Below are 25,093 nucleotides of genomic sequence, written 5' to 3'. Positions count from 1 at the left end.
GTTAGTTTGAAATTACAGCTTCACAGGAAAGATAGTGTAGCAACTAGTACTTCTGTGAATGAACATCACCCACATGAAATGAAGTAAAATGTATTTATATGGCTGTTAGGATGGATAAACATTCAAAACATCATGCAGCTTATTACCCTTTTTTTCAAGATGTTTCTGAATTTGTAACTTTTATTGAGGCAAAAGAGTGACTTCCAATGGGTAACTGTACAAAGAGCAGTCAGCAGATTGAACCACAGGAAAACTTTTTGAAATGACTGCATTAATCTAATTTGCTGCAGCTTACCTTGTCTTTATGTTAAGGCTTATACACATGATCTTTAATTTTAAATGTGACTATTATTTGTAAAATTACTCCTACAGAAGCTTAAGCTGAACAATTCAGATGGTGTTAGCACAATGACATTAGTGTTACTATTAAGAGGTCTTAGAGAAAAATAGAACGGTAGCCTTAAGAAGACAATGTTTAGAGATGCAGCAGTAAATTTATTGCATTAAGAGAGAACAAAGATCAAGAAGTTAGGCACTTTCTGAAAATAATTTTCTTAAAGCTTGCTTTCTACCAACTCAGCTATGGTAGGCTCATATTTTGTCACCAACTGTTCCTGTATCACTTAAGCAATGAAAAAATTATAGTACCAACATTTGCTTGTAAAACTTCTAAAGACTACTATAAGCCTTACTGAGATTGTTTTTACTTTTGGATTATCAATGGCATAGGTTGATAAGAGCATAACGGTTTAAAGGCAAGGCTATTTTAAAACAAAAGAACGAATGCTCTGAAACAAAACAACAAAAGTGAGCAGTTATGTAATCTTTTATTCTTTAAAAATAGTACACTGGGGTTTTTGAAAATTATCAGTAAGTATTTCCTTTTTGCCAGTTCAGTGTCTCTGAGATAAAGTAAAACAGCTTAAATATTGTGTTCATGCAAAATACAGCAATAGATTTACACTCCTACACAAGTTTCCAGATTGTGTCTTTAGCTTTATACTATTACACAACAGTTGGTCTTCAAATGTGCGAGCACTATTATAATTCAGCTTTTTCCTTTAGTTGATCTTTCATAAATTGATTCCTTCTTTTTTAGCCTTTCATGCTAATTTTTGTATTGAGCAAGGAACCTAGACACTCACAATTTGAAGATTATTCTTATCTGATGCAGGAATGACAAATCAATGCATACCCTTGCTTGCTTTAGTTGGCCCCATCAGAGAAAGAGATGATGCAGTAAGAAAAGTTTTGAGGGGAAGAAAGATTCCAGCTAAAGTAGAGCATTAGTAGTCATCAGCTAGAAAATAAAATGGTTAAGAGAAACAGATAATTAGGTTTGCGTAATAGGAAAGATGCAAGAAGACTATTTGAGAATTGAGCGAATTAAAATGTTAACTCTTACTTTCAATGGTGAGAATACAGGTGCTAGCAGATGTGCCTCTGTTGTTGACTGCTTTACACATATATTCCCCTTCATCTTCTGGGAAGGTTTCTGGCAAGTAAAGGCAATAGGTTTCTCCTCTTTCAATATATTGATAGTCCTCAGAGTCCTGCAACATTTCCCCCTCAAACCACCATGTAACTTCAGGTTTTGGTTCTCCAGTGATTTTAACTGTAAATCTCACTGGCTCGCCATCAACAACTGATGTGTTTTTCAGTGACTTCTTGAACCAGGGAGCTCCAGATCGAGCTTGATCCTCCTCATCTTCACAAGTAGAACCATTAACAATGCTCCCCTCCTCCTCTTCTTCCTCTTCCCTTTTCTGTTTTAAAATAAGGCAATTTAGAACATTTTGAAGTAGCAATAGCAGTATGACTGCTCGCGATGCATATTTGATTACAGAAAAATTACCACATTTCTGAGAAGGGGAAATGCCACGCATATCCTCACTAGGTAACATAATGGTCTGAGGCTGGATATGGAACAGGCAGTAAAATGCATTTTAATGAGGCTGGAATCTTGGGGTAAAATACAGGCATGAATGTAGACTGCACTTTCATACTATTCAAAGGATACAATGAACTTTGCAGAAGGAAAACTCTTGTACTCTTCAAGAACATGAAAACACCAAAAGCAATTTTACATTATTGCAGCAATTCACAGCAGCTGTTAAAACAAGTATAATGTTCCTTTTATACCTCTGGCAGTGTTGCCATCAGTGGTAATCAGATGCTAAGTTAAAGGACACTTAGGACTGAAGAAAAGGTACTTTGTAATTTATACCTTCTGTAATGCCGCATCAATTTCTTTTTGCTCGAACTGCATACGTAGTAATTTCTGTTCTTCAATTCTTCTCTGTTCTTCTTCTTCCCTGGCTCTTGCCATTTGCTCAAAACGGGCCTTCATGTTTACTTTATGAGTAAACGGAGCCTCAGATTTCTTGGCTGGTCTCACATCTACCTCATCATCCTTGGGGGGGGGGAAATAGGACTTTAGTCACATACTACTTTTTAAATGTATATGATAATAAAAATAGTTTTGTAGAGGAGTAGTTCTTCCTAACTGAGCAAAGCCACCCAATCCTCTTTTTGTCAGAGCTTTGTTTAGTGTTGGGGTTTAAGATCACGTCTTGCAATAGTTTATCCCAGGGATAGGGCAAAATACTTAGAAAAGTAATTTGAAAAATGTTAGGTAGAAAAATACTGCAAAAGATTTATTTTCATATAGAAGTCACATACTGTCTTGTGGCAATGGTACATCGTTAGTGACTTGACTTTCATGGTAGCTTCAACACCTCACACAGGTTGATCTCATAGAAACATAATTACTGTGTCAGTAATTAAATTAAAAGGTCAAAAATAAAAGGCCTGGAGCTGGTACTGAAGTGACTGACTACACTGTGGATAGGAACCTTGGAATGAGGCTCAGATCAGGCTTACTGCTGTTAGGTTTTTCTGCACTGCCACATGATTATGTCATGAAAGCTCACATTGGTGTTTTGAGTCACAGAGCAATAGTGTTGATTTATTGGTTAGACCGATAGCTTCACTTCTTGTCTTTGCCCTCGGAAAAAATGTGAGAGGTTCCAATCTGAAGCATAGATAAGTAGGCATCCTTTTCTGCTCTACCCTGAGAAATGAGTAAAGATGACAAAAATACTTGATCTTCAAATGGTATTGTTTGGTTTTGGTGTGGGGGTTTTTTTATTCATACAGTGGAGAATGAATTAAGAGTTCAGAAGGAAAAACAGTTGATTAACATGAATTAATAGATTAATTCTCAAATATGAATGTTTCAAAATCTCAGGCTGGCAGGTTTCAGGTTGTTAAGTTGTTGAATTTGAATACTTCGAGCAGAAAACCAGATCTCTGGTTGACCAGATGACTGATAAGAAGCTGGTGCTATTTTGTTTAGGGATGCTGAGGTAGGACTTCCTCATGCATCAAAAGGAGGGAAGAGGAAAGAAGGGAGAAAATAATTTTGGAAATAGAGTGAACTTTCATGAAAGCAGCAGCACTGTCCACTCGTGGATCACTGGTGTGCTGGTTAAGTATATCATTAACATGCACAGAATGAGCTTACCTCTTGAAATTTCTCAGCTTCCCTTTCTCTTATTTCTTCATCCATTGCTCTTCTTCTGGCTCGCTCTTCTTCAATCTTCCTCTGTATTTCTTCTTGTGACAATTGTCCTATCTTTTCAAACTTGCTTTTTAAGTTCTTTGCCTGAATAGAACCACTTCTTTTTAGCTTTATTAATTCTTCATATTCTTTGCTTAGCCCAAATGTTTCAGACTCTTCTTCTAGCTGTTCAGAAATTAGAGAATGCGTAAGGTGGAAAATGCACTAGTTATTTTTACTACCTGTTCTCCCTACAGATACAATACACTTGAACAGTTCTCTTAGGTATTTGAAATCAGCACAGAGGCCTTTTCCATCTAATTTCTGTTTTCCTCACTATTCTCAGGATTACTGTGTTTGTATCACATCTAAACTAGATACAGATTTTAAAATACCTTGCTTGAATGTGCCCTTTGTTCAAGGATTGCTGTCAACAAACCACCCTTCACAGACTCGGAAAAACCAGACACCTAGCAATACAAACAGCTTAGTTATCTTGGATCCATAATTTACCTCTCTGACTTACTTGCAATATGATGTGAAAAAATTTCCTATAACAGCTAGTTTGTTAAGCAGAAAATTATTACTTTTTTTTTTTAATTTATTAAAAAAGCAAATGAGATTTCAGGATGTCATGGCTGGAAAAGAAATGGCAGTTCTGGATCCTGCAGTCAAACCACTTCTGAAGCTGTAACTTATTTTACTCTCTCTGTTTATGACCTCTGACTGACAGTAAAGATGTATATGCATTTTAGTTGGATGCCCCTGCCTCTCCCTTCTTCTCCAGGATGTAATACAAAATTGACTTGAAAAATTTGCCATCTATAGCCTTTATTACTCACTCTAGCTTTGCTTAACAAAAGTAAATAAATAAATGTAGTCCTCTAACATTCAAAAGCGAATAGTAAAGAATTGCCACCCACAACGAAATCAAATTGAAGTGTAAAGTTCATGAACATGATGTTTTAGACATTTGGTATGCAAAGCAAATTTTGTGTGTGATTTTTAAAATCAACTGTGACAGTCTTCAAACCCTTGATACGCTGATTAGCAGTAAGTTGAGGCCACTGTAATTCTTTCGTAATTAGTTAACACAGCATTCCCTTGAGGAAAAGCAAGAATTTTTCTTACTTTCATTTTTGTATATTCATTTGGGAACTAGATGTTTCTGTTCTCCCAATATTGTAAATATTACAAAATCATTTTAGTACTACTGTAGAATTTTCGGAGGTGACTGTAAAACAAAACTACCAATTTGAAATTGTGTTTTTACTTTAAGGATGACAAGGGATAAAAGCATTTTCCTGGCAGATTGGTGATAAACATATGTATCTTATTATACACAATGTTACAGATTTTAGTAATTAACTGATGAGCTATTAGATTTTTATTCAGAGCATGCTTAACAGATCCTTTGATATACAAACCTCTCCCATTTCTTGTCTCAACTGTTGAAATTCTTGCTTTTCCATTTCCAACTTTTGCCTACGCTCTTCTTCAGTGCGTCTCTTTTCTTCTTCCATTTTTTGTCTCAGCAACTCCTCAAAATTAATTTCCAGTTTACCAGGTACGAGAGATTCTTGAGAAACTGTTTTAAACATTTCTGGTGATTCATCATCCAGCACCTGCTGGAAATTCAGAGCATTAGTGATACATCCTGAAGGTACCTGTGGTGAAATCACACAGTGTTGCTCAGACAGTTCTAGTACATAAAGATAACCAAGTATTTTGCCACATCTGTACAGTAAGATGCAATATGACAGTGTGGGAATTCCTCTAAGGTTTTAGGAGGGAGTGTGTTTGGGGGGGGGGTGGGTATTTGACTTTAGCTCTTTATTATTACAATGCTAAGCTTTTTATATTGAAGATGAGGGTGTTTATTAAAATGCGGTCTTTTTTGCAAGATGCTGGAGAGGATGGCCTCTAAATGCAGCTTTGGGACCTTTCCTGTTTACTTCACAGATTATCATTAGACAAAGTGCTTGTGTTTAAATGTCATTGCTCTTAACACTGAAGTACATATATCGGTAATCTTTTTCTAAGCAAACTGAATTATATTCCTGTTCTTGAGCAATATTAGTACTCTCAGTAATGATAACTGAACAGAATTTTCTACAAGAAATTCTTCTTGTGCACAAATTGATTATACTAAGTTACGTTGTCAGTTTATTGCTTTGTACCACAAAAGGTTTGTACCGCAGCAAGGTTTCTTCCTTCCCCTGTCCCTTCTCAGGCTTCGGAGTAGGGTTGGGCTTTGATGGCCATTCCTGAGCAGTTTGTTTATTTTGTAGACTATTTCATAAAAAGGTGGCAGAGCGTAGGAAAGGCAATTTTTATTATTTCCAAAAGCAAGAGGTGTAAGAACAAATACTTTATCAGACTGAAGTGAAGCAAAGTATTATTAAAATATGAAGCTGTATGCTACAGAAATAGTCAGGTAGCATGACATGAGTAATGCAGGAAGACTTTAAAATAACTTATGAACAGAGATTGTCTCAACAGGAACATTCTGTAGATAAATGCGTGAGATGACGTCGGATACTGATGTAAACTGTGTGGTGATGTGGCTTTAGGCACTACTTAATCAGGGCATGTTTGAAAAGCCTTGTGGCAAACATTGTGGAGCCCGGTGTGCCTTAAGTTGTAGGCATTCATAGCATTCCCAACAGTAGTGGTCAGTCAAATGCTAGAAAGAATTAAAAGAGCAAAACTTTAATTTGAGACAGTGTTTTGACTAGCTTTATAAAGAAACAGAAAATAAACATTTTTTAAGATTCTTTGGGGCTCCCTTTTCTCTTTATTGCTACTTACTGCCATTGTAACTGAGACCTTTCACTGCTGTTTGTGCCATTGTAGTTTGTACCGCTGTCTTGACCTACTCTGCCCACATCCTTTTTGTTTCTTACAGCTCTTTCAATAGTTTTTTGGCCCAATCTCACTCAAATAATGCTATTCACTATAGATTTCCTTCAGATTTTCCCTCTGAGTATGCTTACGGTTGAACTTCAGCCCCACCATTCTTTCCATTCTTCATTCGTTTTGCATAATATGAGCATATTTGTTGAAACTGTGTTATGGAGAACTGGAGTCAAAAAACAAAGCTGTAAACTATTTCCTTTAATGAAAACAATGCATAGCCACATAGTGTTCAGAAGCTAACCACAGCTAAATTAGCACAGAAATGTGAAAGTCTCTTGCTTGTGATGCATTAGTTCATGTACTCATCACTTCAAGAAGATATAGAACTAAGTGAATAGCAGAAGCATTAATTCAAAATTTACCAACACATGTATATATAAACTTTAAAAAGCTGTGCATATGAGCAAACACGAGCAGCTGTCAGCTCTGTATTTTTGAACCAGTAAGTTATGAAAAGACAGTAAGCCAACTTATTCCTGGTTAAAAAACACAGGGAAAATTTAGCTGAATTGTGTGATGCACAAAACCCTGGTGGTTAGTTTGGTTAGTTCAGTAAATATTTTAGCCATATTTTGTGAAGTGATACCATACTTTTTTTTTTCTGCAAAGCGGGAACAGATGGTAGTGAGAAACAGTCCTGTAATAACCATAGTTTGTGAAACAGCCAGTTTTCAGTGGGCAAACAGTGACTGATGCGAAGTAGAATGGTTTTTTTAGTTGTGCTAAGACAGGTTCTTTATGCAGTCTCTAATGGCAAGAGACTGACGGGTGAGAGATGAATGCTTCAGTCTGAAAGCGATCGTGTTGGCAGCGGGAAGCGTGGAAGTATACATGTAGCACAAGTAAATGTGAAATAGGGAGATCCTTCCAAAAGGAGGTGGCGTTTGTGTTTTCCAGCAACAATAGTACTACTACTGCGTGTGTATGCTTTCAAACCTAAATTAAGATGAATAAACATGAAAAAGGTTCTAAAAATAACTACTTAAGTGCTTAAATAAAAATTGAATGTGAGGTTTTACTACCACTGAAAGAGATGACTAATATGTTCTTAAAAAGTTTAAAAGCACATCTGCATTGCCGCTACATTGTGTAGCTGTGGAAAATAGGGAAAGCGTGGGCTTTTCTTTTCTGTTACAAGTAATAGAAAATGTGTTTGTATTCAGGATGCCAAATAACAGAAACTTTTTAAACATGTATATGCTGAAAATACATTTTCAGTTAATTTTTTAAATTACTGAACATCTTCACTGTCTGTTGTTACAGTGCAATCACAGACTCTGTGCTGCACCTAATGGATTAAACCCTGTTTAATCAGTGAGGTTTTTTTTGCCTGGTCACTTGAGCTTAGGTTCTTGCTACACTGAGGTGGGAAAAAAAAGATTCTCAAGAAAGCAGGAAAAAGCAGAAGACAGCATGTACTTTCTTTGCTTTCCTTTAGCTGTCTGCTGGCTTTTCATAAAAATTGTAATGACAGAAGTCCAGCAGCACTCTTTTTTTTTTTTTTTTTTTCCTAGTGTCTTTAGCTTATATTTTCTGTCTTTGGAGGTATGGACAGACACTATTTTCCATAATTGCTTACCAGTACAATATCAAATATATATTTACATTGTAGTTTCTCTGGGTAGTGTTCAGAGGTCTTGTCTTTGGCCCAATTTTCAGGCAGAGGGAGCACTGCTAGCAATATTAGCAGTCATGCAAAGCTTTAATTTGGCTCAAAAGTGTTGCTTTGAACGATGAAGAAAATTTTATTAGACATGCAGCTGATCTTTCCCAATAAAACCACAGAAGGGAATGTAGGAAGACACTGCCAGATGGGCTGGTTGTTCCACAGTTCTGTATGGCATGTCTTGCCCTTCCTTTTGAAACAAACAATACTGAGTTTTAGTTGGTAGTCACGTAATTTAATACTGTATTTCCTAACATCCACCAATAAGTAATTGGCTTATACCCAAAAGGCTGCTGAAACTTGAAGTTTAGCTATTTTTATAAATAATGTTGTTGCCACCCTCTGAAATGAGGCATCTTTCTCTGCTTTCAGGTAGTGTCAGTAGGTCAGTCCTAGGTCCCTGGAAATATGTCTTCAGTATAATCTTAAATTTTAGAAGTTGCATCTCAGAGAGATCGGTATTTGTCTACGGAAGTTCCGTATCACAAATTGTTCTAATGGTAAATGCCACAAGTTACTTTTTCTGTTTCTCTGAAAAAGCAATGAAATACAATAAAAACATCAATTAGCTGAGTTCAGCCTTCTTCATTTTTCCTTCCCAAGGGGCTACAGATGACTACAAAATTTGTACTTGCAGTGAGCAACGTTCTAGTTTGTCATTAATTACGCTTTAGCTACTAAGAGCTGATTGGTGGGCACCCTGTAAAGGTAGGGAAATAACTCAGAGAAGTAAAAGGAATTGCTCTCTTCCCCCTCAAAAAACCCAAAAAACTCTCCTGTGAAAGTATTTTGCTTTCCAAGTTTGTTGCATCTAGTATAATAATGCCTACTGGACACAGTATCTGGTTTTGACTAAATTATCTGAAATCCTTTTTAGGCTTGCTGTGAGGAGGAATTGGTCTGTGATGACTTTTGGTAAATGAACTTGATTAGTTTAACCCCCTACCTTCTAATAAGTAGTGAGGTGAACTAACTAATGAAGGAGTGGAAGCATGCATTCCTAACTGTATTTAAAGCTTTTTCTCAGAGCTGCTTTCTAGTTCATTGGAGACTTAGTTAAACTAAACAACAGTGCCATACCATGTTCTTCCTTGCTTCAGCAAATGCTCTTTTCTCCTCTTCTATGCGTCGTCTTGCATCTTCTTCTGCTTTCCTCTTTTCCTCTTCTCTCCTCTGTCTTTCTATCTCCTCAAAACTGAGTCTCAGTTTACCAGGACGGAATTCTTTAATAGAATTTTCAGATTCTTCATCGCCACCTTCGTTTACCTTCAGAAGAGGGAGACGAAAAATAGAAAGGACTTATCCAAACCTATAAATATTCTTTATAGTAAATAAATATTCTGTTAATTCCTTTCTGATCTTTCGTAAATGCTTTTTTCTCCGGGGGGGTGGGGTGGGGGGATGTAGCAAGAGTTTGGTTCCCATAAGAAAAAATTTAGTTTTAGCCAGGGGAGGAAGAAAAGAAATGTATTTCAGTATCCTATAGGTAGCTTCTATAATTTTTAAAGATCTGTTGAGTGTGTAATTCAAAGAAGGATGTGTTATCAGGAAAAGGCTGAACAATTAAGTACCTATTTTATGGTCTCATGGTTGGATCCTTTACTGTAAATCATTCCCTATTCACTTTCTTTACATTACTTCCATAGACTTTTATCCCATCAAGCCTTTTTGTTTGCATATAAATTGTTTTTACCAATGCACTTATCAGTTAAAAAAATGCTGTAGAGTTTTATAGCAAAACTAAATCAATTAACAATTTTGCTATTATGCCAGACTAAGATTTTTGTTTCTTTTTTTTTTTAGACATTTAGTCATCACTGAAGAAAGGGAATTGAGATATTCTGATCTCTTCACTATTGCTTGTCTCCAGTGAACACTTGCCTGCTAAGAGAAAAGTATAGTTTGCAAACTGCAATCAAGAACAAAAGAACAAACCATCTTCAGAAGATATCTCGGAGTGCTTTGTTAATGGAGGGAATTGACTGGGAACTGTCAGAGTATTGATATTCCAGATTTCTGTATACTGCGAGCAGCCCTGGGACTGGTATGTGGGGTAGCCAGTAAGGGAATTACAGAAATTTTTTATCTGAAATTCATAGGGAAAAAAGAAAGAACTGAAAAAAGAAAAAAACCTGCTGAACTCTTCCTTTAAGGAAACATTTTACTTCAAATTTTGACAACTGCTGATATCAGATAAAACTGCATGTTAGAAAATTTCTTTTGAAATAGAGAATTTGTAAATTACTTTCTATTACTTGGTTAAAAATGTATATACATAAGGGTGGGAGAGATGAACAAAACTTGAGTTAGAATGCCTACTGACTTCATGAAGTTCTCTCTCCTTCATTTTCTTCCCTCTTCTCCTTCACTAGTATCACCTGCCCACCCCCAAATAAAAATAAAAATGCATTATTGACATAATGTCAAGGTGCAGAAAGGTTAAGTGATTTATTGGAGGTGGGGGTGGAGGATTAAACTACAATTGGATATCTGCCTAAGCTAGAACCCTCTCAATTTGGAGCAGTTGGGAATTTCAGTGTTTCAGCCTTCTGGAGGTTCTGTTTGTGGGGGCTTTTTTTTTGTTTGTTTTCTGAGACTATCAATTTCTTGAATGTTTTTGAAATATAGTCAACATGGTGATCTTGAGTTGTTTGTCCAAAAATGTCCATTCATAATTATATTCTTTTTAACTTAAAGTTAGCAAATTCCTAGAAACAATATTTTTCAAAGATTTCATGGAAGATTAAAATACCATTTCTCATGAATCTTCTTTGTATGTGAGTTAACAAAGCCGTAATGATCATGATTGTACAGGGGAATGATATTTAAATACAGAACTTAAAAAAAGCTTTTGGAAATGGAGTATAGTAAAGTGAGGAAATACAGAACTAAACTATCTGGTTAATACTAAGTGTATGGTTCCTTTAGTACAATCAAAGAACAAACTGCAGTGAGGTCTGTTGATCTAGAATGTCTGACTTACGATAAAGAACACATATGGAGGCAGTTTTGCAATAATATAAAAACACGAACATAAAACAGGAATTGTGAGCTACACTTCTGACAATTTGGGGCTTAATCTAGTAATTTCTAGTATATTGTTGTTTATGTCAATACATACAAGAGCCGACCTGTCTTTTTTTTTCCCTTTTTTTCATAAGAGGAAAGTTGTAATTGATGTATTTATCTATCGTATTTATAAATAAATATGGGAATAAGAAGTAGCATTCTGTTACTACAGAATGTTTTCAACAAAAACTGGTTACTGAAACACCTGAAGCACTGTTTAAGAACAAAACAGACAACTAATTATCTTCTTACAGCTTAAGGTACTAAAAAGCATAGATATAAAACCTGCTAAGATTGCTGGCAAAGTTAAAACACATATGTTTCCTGGTTTTACTAAAAGAACGTCCAGAGCATTATGCCAGTGTGGTTACTGAGTTAGACCTATGGTCAAAAATACATCTTTCAAAAATTAATGGTGATACAATTTTCAGACTTGTAACAGTTTGAAATACAGTTAAGGAATAAGAAAAAAGAAGGATCAGATACAGGAAATAACGTAAAAGCATATCCTATGTGAAAATTCTGTAACCACATGAATAAAATGTGTATTTACCATTCTCTGTCTAGCTTCTTCAAAGGCACGTTTTTCCTCTTCTAAGCGCTGTCTTGCTTCTTCCTCTGCTTGCCGCCTTTGATTTTCCTGTCTTTGTCTTTCAAGTTCTTCAAATGTTACTTTCAGCTTACCAGTAGACAGAGGCTCTTGTGTTTCATTGTCTTCATTTTCACCCTGTGCAAGAAGAATGAAATAGTTACATCTAAATAATAGATATTTTTTAATTAGGTATTTTTAGATGAGTGGTTTACCGTGACAAATGAAAGGCACTTGGTTTCCTTAAGGAATTGGTTTTGTTTCTCATATTTTAGCTTCATTTCTTCATCCTGTCTCTCCCTCTGTTCTGCTCTCTCCTTTCCTGTGTTCTCAAAGTTTATTTTCATCTTCCCAGGTGTTTTGGTGGGTTTTACAGGCACTACTGTAACTAGCAGTGAATCATCCCCTTCCTGTCCAAAAAGATATTTATTATATTTTCATAAAGTTTAACTTCTAGATAGACTCATTTCTTAATGAAACTGCTGATTTTACCTTTGTGCACTAAAGCTTCCAAAAGAATTACTTGTATTGAGTATTAACAACAAAAATAAACCCATCTGCCTGGTTTTCTTGTAATATCTGAAGATACTACAAGGCCGAATTATATTTTAAATGTAACTACTGGCAAACTCCTTAATTTCTTTACATATTTTTGTTAACTGTTAGTTATAAATATTCATGGTTTGGAGAAGAACAGGTGAAATTTTGAACACAGTAATTGTAGCCACACTTTAGTTTCAGTCTTACATTTACTAAGTAAAGGATATATTGCGGTTGGAATAAGCTAGGAGGTCTACTGAGCAATATCTAATTTGTCAGGCAGAGTTGTTTGGGTTTTTTGAAGGATGTTGCTGCTTCAAAACTATTTTCACAATTTACTTGCCAAAATACATTTTACCCAGGTTTTCTCACAAAATACTATGATTAACAGGGATACTGTCAAATAACTTAAAACTAATGGGTTGGTTGGTGGGTTGTATTTCCAAAACTGTAGTAGGAATGTGATTTTCTTGTGTTAGCGGAAAACAGTAGGACCTTTGGACCTAGCTTTTTGAAATTAAACATTTATTTGCAAGACTTAAAATCCAAACCCATATGATAAATCAGTCAAAAAAAAAGTTAACTGTGTAAGGTGTACAAATATCTGTATATTGACAGAATCCCCTTTTAATTTCAAGTTTAAGGCAAAGAGCTTTTAAGATGATACTTTCCAAAGCGAGAAGACTTAGCGTATCATTGCCAGTATATCTCAAATCATTCTGGTGGCTTTGAATATTTACATTTTAGATGTTTTTAACTGACCACAAAGTATTCACAGTGCAGACTCTATTTCAAACTTAAATAATTTCACTTGAAGTACAGATATATAGTTCTGTATACTTTAAAAATTTGTGAGCTGCTTGATTGAATTTTAATTCAGTATTTGTGTGCCCTTTTCTAAGTTTTCCCAGCCCAAATTACAATAATAAAACAAAGTGAATAAAAATGTAGGTGAACATTTCTTTAAAAAAATCTGATTACCTCTGCTGCTGATTCAGTTCCCGTATTGTTAAAGTCATCAATCTATTAAATGAGAATTTCATATGATTACATTACTTTGGCTCTTTGCCTTAGATTTGCAAACATAGAACTGGAAATTTTTTTTTGTACCAGTGATATGTATGTAGCACTTAAATTCACAGAGATGGAAATGACTGAACCTTTGAATACTTCAGATAGGTTAGCTTCTTGAGGAAGAGGGAATATGACATAAAGCATCATACAGAAAGTATGCTAAAGCATTTCTAACACTTCAGTGATGAACTGAGAACAATACTTTAGATGTCCACTCTTCATTTAAGCATTCCAGAATTATGTAAAAAGGAAAAAAGCTAAAGCAAACTCATCCGCTATTTCTACTTCAAGTGACATTGTCTTCCCCTCAACTCCTGCAAAAAGCCTATTGCTGGATTTGCCTCATATGGTGTCTTTATATGTTACTGTCTAAAACTAACATACTTTCTAAAATTCTGCATGGTATGTACCTCTGCCTTTCAGAGTACATTAAATATATGCTAGATACATTTCCAGTTAAAAGTCCAGTTTTAACAATGTTAAAAGTCTTAGTACAAAATACTATCTAAGTCCTTGTTGAAAACTGACTCCTCCTATAGCACTGTTTGTCTTTTCTTACAACAAAAAACCTCCTAAATTAAGGAATAGGTAGTATTATTAAGTACTGCTATCTTTTGTTTAAACAAAAATTCGCTTATGATTCTAGTCTATCATTCAGATGTTCACCATCACTGCAGTATTTGCAGCACTGAAGAAAACTTACTAAAAGAATTAAATAATGCTACCCCAATGCAAAATTCTCCAAAAGACAACATTTGCTTTATTGGCATCGATACAAGTTGGAGTCTGTTCACGTATATATGCAATAAAGATTCACAAAGTGGCAAAGGAATAAAATGTGATCTGAATCTTCCTGATTTATGATTTTTACTGCATTAGTATCTTCTCATTTTTGCCTGCCAGTGGCATTGTCCTGTTTCTTCTTGCTTGCCTTAGTTCACCTATCACTGAACTGTGTTCACTAATGTATAAGCAAAATTTTTCTAAAGTAAGGGTTGGTAAAATCTAAGAAACATTTTTAAATTAGTTTAGTAAATTCTATAAACTCTTGTGCCTGACTCACATTCCTACCAGGTTTATGTCTGCCTGGTTTCATCTGTAACTCAGGTTTAGTGCATAAAAAAAATTGTTACCGTAAAGAAGCGAAATAAAGATTCTCTGACCATTATTCCTGACTTCCATCCCATTGAGCATCTCCCATGAGAATCACCACTATCAGAAATCTTAAGATCAAATCTGATCTTTTTTTTCCATGTGCTGATTGTTCACAATTCTGTCCTGACTATTGTGATCAGATGACCTTACCTCCTGTGCTTTCTTGGCTAATTCTCTTTGAATTTTCCTTTTCTCAATCATATCTTGTTCAATTCTGCGCTTTCGTTCTTCCTCCATTCTTTTTCTTTCTTCTTCTTGCCTTTGTTTCTCCATTTCTGCAAACTTGCCTTTAACGGTTCCTGTGAGTACGAAACACACAGTGCAGCAGTTGCATCTAATACTTATGTAGTGAATTATGTGGCCTTAAAAATCAGGCCTGTCTTACCTATTAGCTTTGGAACATAACCTTTTTCTATTTTAGATGATTTTGCATCATCGTCTTCATCTGATCCAAGCAGTTCTTTCATCTAGTTGATGAAACACAGAAAGTAAACTGTCTCTATACCTTAAATAAAATTCCAATATTATTGTCTTAAAATAATGTGAAAATATTTTCACATATAATATTGAATATTAAAATAAAACAAAATAGTTGCAAAGAAAATAACCTCCTGCTTTCTCCTGTTCCATTCTCTCTCTCTAACATATTGTTCTTTTCTTCTTTGCTTTTCATCTCTAGATCTCCTTTGATTTCTTTCTTCCCTTGCTTTCTGCATAGCTTCAAATTTATCCTTTACATCCCCCTTGTGAAGCTTGGGCACATAGGATTTTTGGACGGGTTTAGATGAAGAAAGCAGAATCTTGGTGAAGATATAGAAGAAATGAAGATAAGAAAAAGAAAGTTGAAACAGATGGACAGAAATATTCTGGTAGATTGGATTAGAAAGAATGTAAGAACATAAAACAGAAGTGCATTTGGGATTATGAACTTTGTGCCACTAGCCATCATCTATTTGTTCATAAACAGTAATAAATACTAGAATATCCAAACCAACATTTACCATTGTATTCAACACAGGCTGTAAGTAATTGTAACGCATAGCTACAAAACTAAGTGTATGAACTATGTGAATGCACATTTTCAATTACTATGGCTTTAAAAATTAGATACAGATTTGTATTGTTGCTTTGAATCACAAGCAGTCACCAAAGAGCCTCTCTACCCCGGCATTTAAAACAGATATAAAGACACAGACATATAATACAATATGTATGATTTCTTCTGCAACACTTCAACAGTCATATATGGGTTTTAAATAAATAGTATCTGTGTTCATTTAAAACTTCCAATACATTATATACTTATTTTTTTAATATTTAGAGAAATTCAGAAGTCCAGTGATTTTTATGTTCTAAAGCATCAAGATCACCGGACATGCAGGACTCCGATACTGCTACAACTACTGGACACTTCTTTGCCACTGCTTACTCCGTGTCCAAACACTAAGAAAAGTTCCTGCTTTTTCAGAATTACTGTGAAGTTTTCTCTCTTTTTACTGTACTGACTACAGCAATACAGTAATGCTGAGAAAACTGGCTGAAAACATTCCATCTTTCATATTTTCCACCTAAACCAATAATTTTTGTTCCTGTTGTTCAGTGAATCTACATAGAAGAAGAAGTATTTGAAGTAGCCTAATGTTTACATTTTAGAATTAGATATGAATGTTGCCCTGAATTCCCCCCCCAACATTTAAAGTTTATTCATATTTTTTTTTAACCTCTATTTTTCCTTCCTCCTTCATGGTTTTTTTAATAACAGTAAGAACACATTTCACAGATTCCATCAAATCTGATAGTTTCCTTAAGCTACTTTCAGGTGTCCTTCCTTTGTCTTAAAATAACAGCAATACACAGACTTCCAGTATAGTTGTCTTTTACAGTTGTTTATAATTACTCTTTTTGCAAGCATCAGTTGTAAATTACTACATTGATTACTTTAAAATTGGTACATACCTCAGTTTTCTGTGCAATGTCATTCATGGCTACTGTATTGTGCTCTGCACCTGGTATGTTTAAGATTGCTTTCAGTTTCTACCTGAAAGAAACAGTTGTAGTTAGTTATATTCTTTTCCTTTGAAACGATGCTTTAACCATCTTCCTGTAAATACCTTTGCATAGGCTGAAATCGATGTATCACAATTTCATTTGGTCCTTTGAGGCTTTTGAAGACATGAATAGGTTCTAAGTATGCAACAGTAATTAAAAGAACAAGCTTATGATTCACTATTCATGCTCATAACCCTTCTATATAGCCCTAGATAATGGGTTTTAATTTCCATTTGGAAAAAAAAAAAAAAAAAGAAAAAAATAACTTGGAGCCAAGCTCTGGCTGCCCTGCCTGGTGTGTTACGAAACTGTTTTTCTCAATACTCATGCTAGCAGAAAGGAATGTGCTCTGCACCTCCGCTGCTCCGCTCAGGCCGATGTATGAGCCAGTGAGCTCAGGTTGCATGAAGTTTGCAGAGGGCTCAGGCCAAAACCCCCCAGTCTCCTGGAGACGCTGCTTCGCCTTTAGCTGGCTGACAGGAGGAAAGATGGGCCAGCGGCTGCGCGGACCTACCTGCATTTCAGAGATGCAGCTGGATCTCCTGCCCGGGGTGAGCGCTCTCGCTCGAGTCTCAGCCGGGCTGGCAACTCTCTCAGCTCTTCACCCAAAATGGGACTACAAAATAACGCTTTCCTTTCGCCTAGGGCTATTCTAGGGAAAACTAGTGCTGAAAACTATGAAATGAGTTAGGTAAGCCACATACATACCTTAGAAAAAGTGTATCATTTAATTGTGGGCTGGAAATTGCACTGCATTTTTTTAAGAGAAAAGTGTTACAAATTTTAAATTACACTGTATTTATTAGGAACCTAACAGAAAGACACTTCAAGTTCAGGGCAAGCCTCTTTCTTTCCCCTGCCCCCACCTTTTTTTTTAAAAAAAAAAAGGCCAGAGAAGTAGCCTTCTACTGGAAGGGACTTCTCACTTGTGGTTTAGAGAAACTGAAGTCAGGGCATTTCATGATATGGAAAGTTAAGTTCTTAGTAGTTCTTAGCCTTTAAGTTCTCTAATTCTTAATTATAAACAACATATTATAAACATGGGAATTTTTATGTGGTGTGAAAATGAACATTAAGAGTTGTCATATAAGCTCTTCAAAAATACACCAACATCATCAATGCTCATTGGTGCTGCTGTAGCCGTACAGATGGGATGAGATTCTTTGATATCGTGGGATGTTTTTCAAAATGAAAGCCATCACAACATATGAAACAATCCCTGCCCTGATTTACAAATTTCAAACTTCAAATTCAGCTTCAGCAGAGGTGTTCGGAGAACACTTGGGTGTTCCTTTTCAACAAATGACTAAGGAAAGGCACCCCCCCCCCCCCGCAATCGGAGTTGACAAATACTTCATCTGTAGACTGATAGGAATCCAAGGCATTTCAGTTTGTCACTTCTGAACACATGATCATAAAAGCACTAAGTGCTAGTTTCTATTTAGACTGTTCCAGATCAGCAATAGCATGTTAAAGTTCTGTTGTGTCTAGAAAGGCAGATGATAACTTCACTACCCTTCTTGTGGTCTCAAGGTCCCCATACACTTTAATATTTGTTTGTATATTGTGTAGTTGGGCTTGCACATCTTTGTAAGCGTTAGCTTACTTCGTGCATATAAATAAAATCCTCATTGTGATCAGTGTAACCTTAAAACTTGTTTAAATCCTTTGACCTCCTAATTTTTCTAAGCAGGTCTTAGAGAAGTTCTCATCTGTTCTCTTCTTTTGCTTCTCTGCTTTTTTTAATTTGTTCTTCCCTACTTGTGGCTGATAGCCTTTAGCCTTGTACTTAAAATACAGAAGCTGAATAAAAGGTTTACTGCGTGAACCCATCAGAAAACAGAGGAACATCATGCCCTGAAGTAGCCTGGGACATCAAGACCTTCCTTCTTTCACAAGGAATTCTATTTCACCTAAACACCTCAAGTGAAGGTTACTGCTAACCTTCACTACGGCAACATACCCTACCTATATGGCTTCATCTTAAAGTCATTTGAAAACTGACTATTCCAAAGTCTGATTTGCTTATTATGTGCAATTAATGGTAGGAAGAAGATTATGTTTACAAGTCTGAGAACACAATTTAGCTTTTGAGCTAAACCTTTGCCTTGAACCTTTCTGATAACTCCAATGACCTGAACCCCTTGACAGTGTCACTAAGATTGCTGACAGCAGTGACACCTACCCTCAGATACCAAATCTGATATTTTCTTTGCAAATTCCTGCTGTCTGAACTTCCAAAAATGCACCAGGCCAACAGGTTGTGGGCTCTCAAGACGGCAGGTACGTTTCTGCCATTTGGATTACTGCCATATCTGCTATTACTTTAGGGTACTTTCCAGTTCTTTGGCACCACTAACTCTTAATAGGCTTGAAGGTTAGCCAGCTGGCTCTGAGACATTTTGCATCTGCAAGTCATGCTACCTGCACCTTTGATGCTAAAAGATACAGATATAAAGCAGTAGGGCATTGCTGAACATGATACCACCCACGTTTGCACTTTCGTCCCTCTCGGTGGTAGTTAAACCTTGAGCAGGAACAGCAGCAGGACCCTGCCTCAGGGACCCCCTCAAGGCAGATGAGTCATTTCCAATAAAGACAATTTAGTACCTTTAAGGAAAAAAGCAGTACTCCTGCAGTTTTGGCTTGGGCCTGTGAGGCTGTGACCACTGCTTCAGGAACAGCAGCAGCAGAGTGAAGCTCCTTTGATCTGCCTTATCAATGGGAGAGCCAAGGTATTGTTGCTGAGAAAACCAAACTGGCCGAGTCAAAAAGTCCTGACACCTACAACTCATGGAAGAACAGTGCTTCATCATCTGCCAATAGCTTTACACAAAGTGTGTTCCAACCCAAGAAATGTGGACATATTTTATTTTCTAATAATAGCCACTTTTAAATAAGATATCTTCCCACCAAGTCCCTTTTGAGAGGAACTAGTTATATTTGTAAGTTGTATATACGTCCTTGTTTTGTAATAAGAACTTTCCCACAGAGTTCATCTAATACAAGTAACACTTATTCTATGATGCAACAAGCGTCTACTTGGATATGTACTTACTTCAGAAGAGATTTGTCCTCCTATTACGAAGCTGCCCAATCTTAAGATTCAGTCTCATCTTTTCTTTTCTTTCCTGAGATCAACATATCTCAGGAGAAGCTGTAAGAGCTCCTCATTGAAGCTTCCCACTCAGAAAAATCACAGATTACAATGTCAAACATAACCATGATGAAACAATTAACTGAGCTTGTTACTAGGCTTTTCTTTGCCCACCCAGTCTCGTCACTCCAGCATTCACCTCACACACACTATAATTTTTTTTTTCCTCCGTATTTTACCTTTCCTGTGATTAAACGGGATATCTCAGGAAATATTAGTCTGGTGTTATAAAGTTTATACTGAGAGTACTAGACTGCAGTTCCACTTTCAAAGGAGGTCTACACTGAGATTTTTCCTACAAGAGATATTTAACCTCCCTCCTTTGATCAAGGGTCCTACCTCTGGAATTGAATGGAAGAGAAAATGCCATTACTGGAAAGGCTTGACTGGCTGTAATGCAGAGAGTGACTTCTAAGAAGTTTCAAGGCAAAATTTAATACAAAACAAACCAGCAATACATAGGAAACTAGGCAATAGATGAGAAGTACTCTGTAAAAAAAACCCTACTGTTTTCAAGCATCTTGTTTGCCGTAAATGGGTAAGCTATCACCTCCCAGATGTCTTGATTTGTTACGATCATAGCACTTCAAGTTTTCAGGCAGACTCCATAAAACCTTACTTTAGGCAAAATAATCAAAGAAGTGAACAAAAAAAACCATTAAAGAGACACAGAAGGTTTGATGGCTCACAAGTCCCAAAATCCATCTCCTTAAATTTAATTAATTTCCATTTCTGAAAGGAGGTCAGAGTCCTCAATGGATCAAAAAATGTTGTGCAGCTTTAACCAGATAAAAAAACCTCCCATAAATAACACAATTCCCCTTCATTAGAAAACATAGAGGTTCTTGATTTTCAGCGCCGTGATTAACATCCTCACACGAGACAGAGAAAAATACCAGCATTTTCCTGAACCAAATACTACTCTTTACAATAGGAGCATGAAGCCAGGACTTTAAAAAAAGTCCAGTTCCCCTGTGATTTCTCCTTTCGGGAGGCCCCCCTGCTGTCCTACGGCTACTGTGAGTTATAAATAAGCCCTTCACGGCACAGCCTAAGTTACGTTTACCATCTGTCTCCTCTTTGCGATCTACTTGCAGGGGAGAGTCCATTATATAAGAAAACCATATTGTGGGAGTTGGAAAGTCACTGCTTGCAGCCAAAGCACTTAGGAGAGGAAAACAGAGTCCACAATGTTAAAATATTTAACGAAATATTAAATAGAACTGGAAAGAGGAGGGGAAAGAGAGCGATGTTCATCATTTATGTCCTTACTCTAACTCGTCTGGAATGACACTACCAGTTGTTGTACTAAATTACAGATACTAAAGTAGGTACTAAAATTACCGTGCACAGGGGAAGATCCCAAACTGGCATAAACCGTCAGCTCCACTGGAGCCAATGAGTTATGACAATTAACACCAGCTGCCTAAACCTCGCATTTTGTAAAATACAAAATACAAAACTACTTCCATTCACTCGTATTTCCTTCATTAGTTCTTTATAATTAACGACTAGAATGCCTACTGACAACTGACCCAGGTAATTCCATTTCATACACAATCTTTTCCTCAATCTTTGAATTTATTGCACTTCGGCATTTATTGAGTATCGTATTATAGTAGAATAGTCCTTGCAGATATGAAGTTATTTATAAACACATATTTATTTTAAAGGATTTTGTCTATGTCTGTTTCTATAACCATAAAAACTCTGAATGTGGCAGTGCCATGCAGTCCAACTGCTGCATTAAAAAAATAAGATCACCCTTCTCTGTAGAAAAGGTCTGTTAATTCCTTCCTCTCTTCAGGTACTATTATGGGGTACATGGGCTCCAGAGCAAACACAGTGGGAGCTGAGAGATGCTCTGTCACAGGGGACACCTTGCTGATATCTTCTGGCCCATGATTTCATGTTCCAAGATACCTGCTGATCCTAATCATGGGTGGCAGTAAATGGTGAACCGAGGTCCCCAAGAGAAAAAATCAGCATATTTTGCCCCATGCCATAGTTCCTCCATCCTCCGTTGTGCCACAGCAGATGAAAAGAAACCGTATGGTTTGAGCTCAACTCTTGCTGACTTCACTGACAGGACTTCAGAGATCAGGGTACTGAAATGTGGGATAAAATACCAGACATGAAGCACTACTGCAATTTGCTGCTTCTCTTCTCTGATGACAGGGCACAGCCTATCTGCCTCTCCTCTGAAATCCTCACGGTCATCTCAGACTGAACACAACGGTGGTCACTGCCCATGCCGTGCCTCTGCCACCAAGGAGAGGTCTCCTGGCTCCTTGGAGCGAAGTCTCTGCGTCCACTTGACCAACCCTACTCTGCTGGTAGTGCTGATGCCCATAAAAACCAGATTGTGTGTAAAAACTTCATCTGAGCGGGTACGGCTGCCCCCAGCGCACAGCAGAGGGTCACTCCTATTGCTTCCTGAACTGCTCCTCCACCGTCATCAACCTTCACCTCCGTTTCCCCCCAGCGAGCTTCCAGAGGGCTCACCAGGGCACTGCTCCTTCTTAACGCAGTTTCAAAGCTGAATATTCAAGTACGGTAAATGACAGATTGTCTGACTTCCTTCACTGAGGAAACTACTAATTTAATATATTCCAACTGCAGTTAGGGAAGGTATTTCTTAGGCATGTCTTAAACCATCCACCCGGTTCTTGTATTTCACCTGACGGTGCTTTCTACATATACTAGACATACTCTCAATACCTCTGTTACGTTCCTTAATACACTTGGCCCTCTTATAAGTCTAATTATTATTTTACAATTTCATTTCATTGGACATTTTTCTAAGAGATCTAAAGGTCTTGTAAGATCTGAGATCTAAGGTTAAGAGTGCTACTACAAGTGCAGCTACTTGCTGATTAATTTTTGAAATATTAATATGTTCCATTAAACATGCTATTTTCACAGATGTTTATTGTGTTAGCAGAAGCTCTTATTTACCTAAAACAAAGGTGATAATAGATAGTCTGTAAGCTCTCACAGAAGCCCAGTATTTTCTCCCAAGCCACGCTGTCTTACAGTCATCACTTCAGGGCGGACGCCCTCAGACGGACCCATAAACGCACTCAGCATGCCTTGGCCGCTGAAGACCACACCGACAAAACCGAACTCCTCGTTACATGGAGACGTGGGATTTTTAAGTGACTTTCACCGACAAGCAGACTTCCAAGGGAAAGCACAGCGCCCGTCCCCGCACGCCCAGCGCCCGAGGCCGGCAGGACGGCTGCCCCGCCGCCGCTTTGGCTCCGAGCTTGCCCCGTGCCCGGCTCCGGCGGGATTGCCCGGTGGGCACAACCCTACCTGCAGCAATTTCAGTTAAACTCAGCTACGAGTCGCACCCGTGGCGGGGACAGCGCCGTGCTCCCCGCTCCCCCCAGCCGCCGAGTCCCGGAGCCCCCCGGCCCGTGAGGGGTCCCCCCGCCCCGCCGCCCCCGGGAGCCCTGGCTGGCGGCCGCCGCAAGCCTCGCTCGGCTCGTCCCGTTAAGCCCTTTCCGCCAGGCTGGGGCTGGCCGCCCCCGCCCCCCCGGCGCTGCCCCGCCGGCTGCCACCCCAACCCAGGGGGCCTTGGCGGCGGCCCTCGCCCACCGCGCCCTCCCCACTGGGGCCGGCCAGACCTCCGGGCTGCCGCTCGGTCCGGCCACCCCCGGGGCCGAGCCGAGGCTGCGAGGGGGCGGCCGGTGGAGCGGGGTCCCTGGCGGCGGAAGGAGGCGTCGCGCCCCGCTGCGGCTCCGGCCGAGGGGCAGCCAGCCCGGGCCCGGCCGCGGGACGAGGGAGCGGGGGGGGGGGGCGCCGAGCGCGGGGCGGGCCGGGCCGTGCGCGGCAGGGAGCGACGCGGGGCGGGGGAGCCCGCCCGAGCCCCGTCTCCCACCCGCGGCCGGCGGAGGAGCGCTCTTACCTGTGAGCGCTGCCCCGCCGCTGCGGCTCGGCGTGGTCCCGGCGGGCGGGCTGGCGGCTGCGGAGCGCCCCTTGGCTGCGGCCGCCGCTCCGGCGCTGCAAGTTTCCATAAAAGTCGCGACGCGCCGTCGGCGCCCGCATTCCAGGCGAGCCCCGCGCCGCGGCAGCTGTCCTGGCCCGGCCCGGCCCGCCTCGGCCCCGGCCCCGCGGCGCGGTTCGGCACGCCATGCCCGGCCCCTCGCCGCGGCGGGGGGCGCAGCCCGGCCTGCCCCCCCCCCCCCCCCCCCCCCAACCCCCCGCGGACAGCCGCCCGGACCAGCAGGCTTATTTTGGGCTGGAAGCACCACGGGGCTATAAATAACCGGGGCAGGGAGGCCGCCTCTCGGCTAGCGCGTTCCCGGCCGTGCCGGCCCTGTCGCAGGGCAGCGGGCGAGCGGCGGGACGGGGCTCCGCGGGCGGTGCCGGCGGAGGGGACGGGGGGGGGACGGGACCCGCCGCCGCCCTGGGGACCCGCAGCCTCCGGCCGCCCGCCCGCTGCTGACCCGCCCGCGGCTGAGGCGGCGGCACCCCGGCTTTTTCACGGCCACGTCCCCAGAGATCGCTGCCGCAGGTAACGGCAGGGTTCCGTCGCCCCGGCAGCTCATTATGTACTTACAAGTACCGCAGCCTCGGCAAACGCCGCTCTCGCCTCCCGGCCCCAAATCGGAGGTGGCAGAAGGGAGCGCTCCGCCGCCGCTGGTTCATGCCCGGCCAGCGGGGAGGTTTTATACCTCCGGCCGTCGGGTCCTAGGTCGCTGTATGGCACATGGAGAGCAATCGACTAATAATAGTAATGTGACAGTTAGCCGATGGAGCGGAGAGGAATCTGGCTAGTGCCAGACCTGCGAGACGGAGAGCGCGTTCGGTTTAAAGCAGCGCCTTTCTCTGGAAACTTTACAGAGCAGAGGCAGAACCATGATTTTATTACATCTGAATACGTGCCTTTTCCTGCTTAAAGATGACTCGTTTCCCGCATGTTCAATCGCAAGTTCTCCAGTGCAGAACTTTCTTCTTCCTTTCTCACTTGTATTGTGTCTGCCTAACTGGAGCCTAACTTGCAGCTGGATCTATAAATATTAGGATGATAACCACGCGCCCTTAGGCTTTGCAAATCTGAACCACAGCCATCAGGGTTAAAACATAAAATGTGTTTGCCTTTTGAAGGACAGCGCAGGAACTTTCCCCCAGTGCCACCCTCAAAATAGCTGTACTTGTATTTCTGAAGCAAAGGCACGAGATTTCAGTTAACACAGGGCTTTCAACTCTCAGTAAAGTAACAGTTTTCAGCAGATGAACACATATAACAAATCTGGGCAGATCAAAGCGTATACACATTGCCTTTTTACAGCAGTAAGGATTAAA

The 25,093-nt window shown here is 39.4% G+C and overlaps 2 protein-coding genes across 31 annotated transcripts in view; one reads left to right on the top strand and one right to left on the bottom strand.

The window, feature by feature from the left end:
- Positions 1 to 11,009, top strand: part of FUBP1 (far upstream element binding protein 1) — a 36,467-nt gene extending 25,458 nt beyond the window's left edge. For all 9 annotated transcript variants that reach the window (XR_012836518.1, XM_075759702.1, XM_075759700.1 and 6 more), the window contains one exon: positions 9,951 to 11,009. Coding sequence is in view for 8 of the 9 variants with exons in the window: in XM_075759702.1 (XP_075615817.1) it covers positions 9,951 to 9,968 (18 nt within the window). In the remaining variant the exon portion in view is untranslated. The remainder of the gene's footprint in view (positions 1 to 9,950) is intronic.
- On the bottom strand, positions 475 to 24,626 carry NEXN (nexilin F-actin binding protein). 22 transcript variants are annotated; one of them, XM_075759711.1, is made up of 15 exons: positions 24,348 to 24,626; positions 23,694 to 23,788; positions 16,531 to 16,612; positions 15,183 to 15,374; positions 14,960 to 15,041; positions 14,725 to 14,873; positions 13,327 to 13,368; positions 12,021 to 12,215; positions 11,770 to 11,943; positions 9,228 to 9,413; positions 4,990 to 5,190; positions 3,527 to 3,748; positions 2,228 to 2,413; positions 1,406 to 1,766; positions 475 to 1,300 (listed from the first exon to the last, which is right to left on the bottom strand). In XM_075759711.1, the coding sequence occupies exons 3-15, from the start codon at positions 16,555 to 16,557 to the stop codon at positions 1,287 to 1,289; spliced, it is 2,031 nt and encodes a 676-aa protein (XP_075615826.1). In that variant the 5' UTR covers positions 16,558 to 16,612; positions 23,694 to 23,788; positions 24,348 to 24,626; the 3' UTR covers positions 475 to 1,286. The 22 variants fall into 22 exon arrangements, with proteins under 22 accessions (XP_075615826.1, XP_075615845.1, XP_075615838.1 ...); XM_075759730.1 differs by having other exon boundaries at positions 16,531 to 16,608; positions 24,348 to 24,423; XM_075759723.1 differs by lacking the exon at positions 15,183 to 15,374.
- Between the last annotated feature and the right edge of the window lie 467 nt (positions 24,627 to 25,093).

Source organism: Balearica regulorum, chromosome 8, assembly GCF_011004875.1.
Source record: "Balearica regulorum gibbericeps isolate bBalReg1 chromosome 8, bBalReg1.pri, whole genome shotgun sequence".
Taxonomy (NCBI): Eukaryota; Metazoa; Chordata; class Aves; order Gruiformes; family Gruidae; genus Balearica; species Balearica regulorum.
This window is presented reverse-complemented; position numbering and strand designations above follow the sequence as displayed.